The 1,758-nt window shown below is 30.4% G+C and overlaps 1 protein-coding gene across 1 annotated transcript; it reads left to right on the forward strand.

Moving 5' to 3' along the window:
* Nucleotides 1-420: 420 nt before the first annotated feature.
* LOC137822169 (uncharacterized) lies at nucleotides 421-1,454 on the forward strand. Its single transcript, XM_068627071.1, has 5 exons — nucleotides 421-525; nucleotides 597-698; nucleotides 779-988; nucleotides 1,078-1,242; nucleotides 1,322-1,454. Exons 1-5 carry the CDS (start codon nucleotides 421-423, stop codon nucleotides 1,352-1,354), a joined length of 615 nt encoding a protein of 204 aa, XP_068483172.1. The 3' UTR covers nucleotides 1,355-1,454.
* The last annotated feature ends 304 nt before the right edge of the window (nucleotides 1,455-1,758 follow it).

Raw genomic sequence — 1,758 nt, forward strand, 5'->3', positions numbered from 1 at the left:
TATTAGCTATAAAAGTTGGAGGAAGATTCCCAAAGATTACAAAGAAGATATACTTAAGAAAACCATTCAAGTAATTATATTTGGATTTTTCTGTGTTTTAATTGATATTATATTGAAATTATCTTAAATTTACTTGTGTAATAATTTTGAAGGCTAAGTTTGAAGTTGAATCTGATGCTCATGTAAGATATATCTTCAAATCACTTAACACAAAGTGGACTGAGTATAGGCAACAACTATGGCAACAAAGAAATGATGGAACACACAATAGAGATGAAATTATTGTAATGTGTCCAGAAGTAATGAATAAAGACCATTGGACTTCTTTTGTTGACTACCGTTTAAATTCAAGGACAAAGGTAATAAAAACTACTTTATTCTTTAAAGTGTTGATTTATTTATATTTAGTTCTTTTACTACATGTATGCTTATGAAATTGCCAAAAAGAACAAGGATAATAGAAAGAAGCAAACAGTTCCTCATACTGGTGGATCCAAGAGCATTGCACGGAAGAAAGATGAGATGGTAACTTGATTCTCCTATAATTTTTATTATATCATATATCATGATTCATATACTTTTATTACATTTTATAGGAGAAAGAGCTTGGTCGCAAAGTTAGTAGGGGAGAAGTATGGGTAGCAACACATAAACATGCTAACGGAGAATTTGTGAATGATGGGGCAAGAGAGATTGGGGTAAGCATCATTTTTGTAAAGATGAAAACTCAACCAAATTGGATGTGAGCTTCATTTATAACTTTTTTCATTATTTGTAGGAAAAGATTCAAGCATATGAGTCAAATACATCTTCCCTCTCACATGATATATCAATTGATGATTCACTAGCTCATGCCTTTGGAAGTGAAGAACATTGTGGTCGTGTTCGAGGGATGGGATTGGGACCTTGCCCTTCTCATGTGTTTGGATATACTAGAAATTCTCGCACTGGGATATCTTCAACTACTTATAGAGAATTGGAGAATCAGGTTTTTGAACATGCATTTTCTTATGTAGCAAATTTTTAATGTGTATGGTTTTCTCACTCTTTTTCATGATAAATTGTGTTTTAATATAGGTTATTGCATTAAAGTCACAATTGGATGAACAAAATAAAAGATATGAAGAACGTGAGAAAAGATATGAAGAACATGAAAAAAGATTTGAGATAATGATGAATTTTTTCTTTCAAAGTTATCAAGGTCAATTGCCTCCTGAGTTGACTATGTTCAATCGTTCATCGGTAATGTTTAAAAAATTTAAATAACTTGTTTTATTTTTCAGATTTACATTTTTAATTGTGATATATGTTTATATTGTAGGTGTCTGATCAAGGAAGTGTGCCAAAAAATTAGGAAGGCAAAACCAAAACCATAATAATAATGCACCAAACACACTCATTCAACAAATAAAGAATTCATGTGGGATTAGAACGTGATCAAAACCGATCCTGCATTCATATACTGGTTTTATCTTGTTCATTAATGAGTTTAAATTGGTATTAATGAGTTTAAATTTTGTGGAAAAAATGAAAATTTTGCTGGATTACTTCTTATTTTGCTTTAACTTGTTTTTTTTTTAATTGGTGTCTTGATCCGTTGATGTGTTTGATGTTGATTTATAGTCTTTTTTAGTTTTTTTTTGTTGGATTTGAATTGGTAGTGTTATGTTTAGGTGTTTTCCTTGTTTTTGTGTTGGCTAGTTTTGACAAGGTTGTTGGATCTTTCTTTTGAGTAGTGTATGAAAATGATTAAGAATG

This window comes from Phaseolus vulgaris, chromosome 9 (assembly GCF_000499845.2).
Source record: "Phaseolus vulgaris cultivar G19833 chromosome 9, P. vulgaris v2.0, whole genome shotgun sequence".
NCBI lineage: Eukaryota > Viridiplantae > Streptophyta > Magnoliopsida > Fabales > Fabaceae > Phaseolus > Phaseolus vulgaris.

What these genes read in the sequence shown, in the direction of transcription:
- LOC137822169 (XM_068627071.1), top strand. Translation starts at nt 421, where the DNA reads ATGTATGCTTATGAAATTGCCAAAAAGAACAAGGATAATAGAAAGAAG. An exon ending in CACGGAAGAAAGATGAGATG is followed by an intron (nt 526 to 596) that starts GTAACTTGATTC and finishes TACATTTTATAG; the next exon opens with GAGAAAGAGCTTGGTCGCAA. An exon ending in ATAGAGAATTGGAGAATCAG is followed by an intron (nt 989 to 1,077) that starts GTTTTTGAACAT and finishes GTTTTAATATAG; the next exon opens with GTTATTGCATTAAAGTCACA.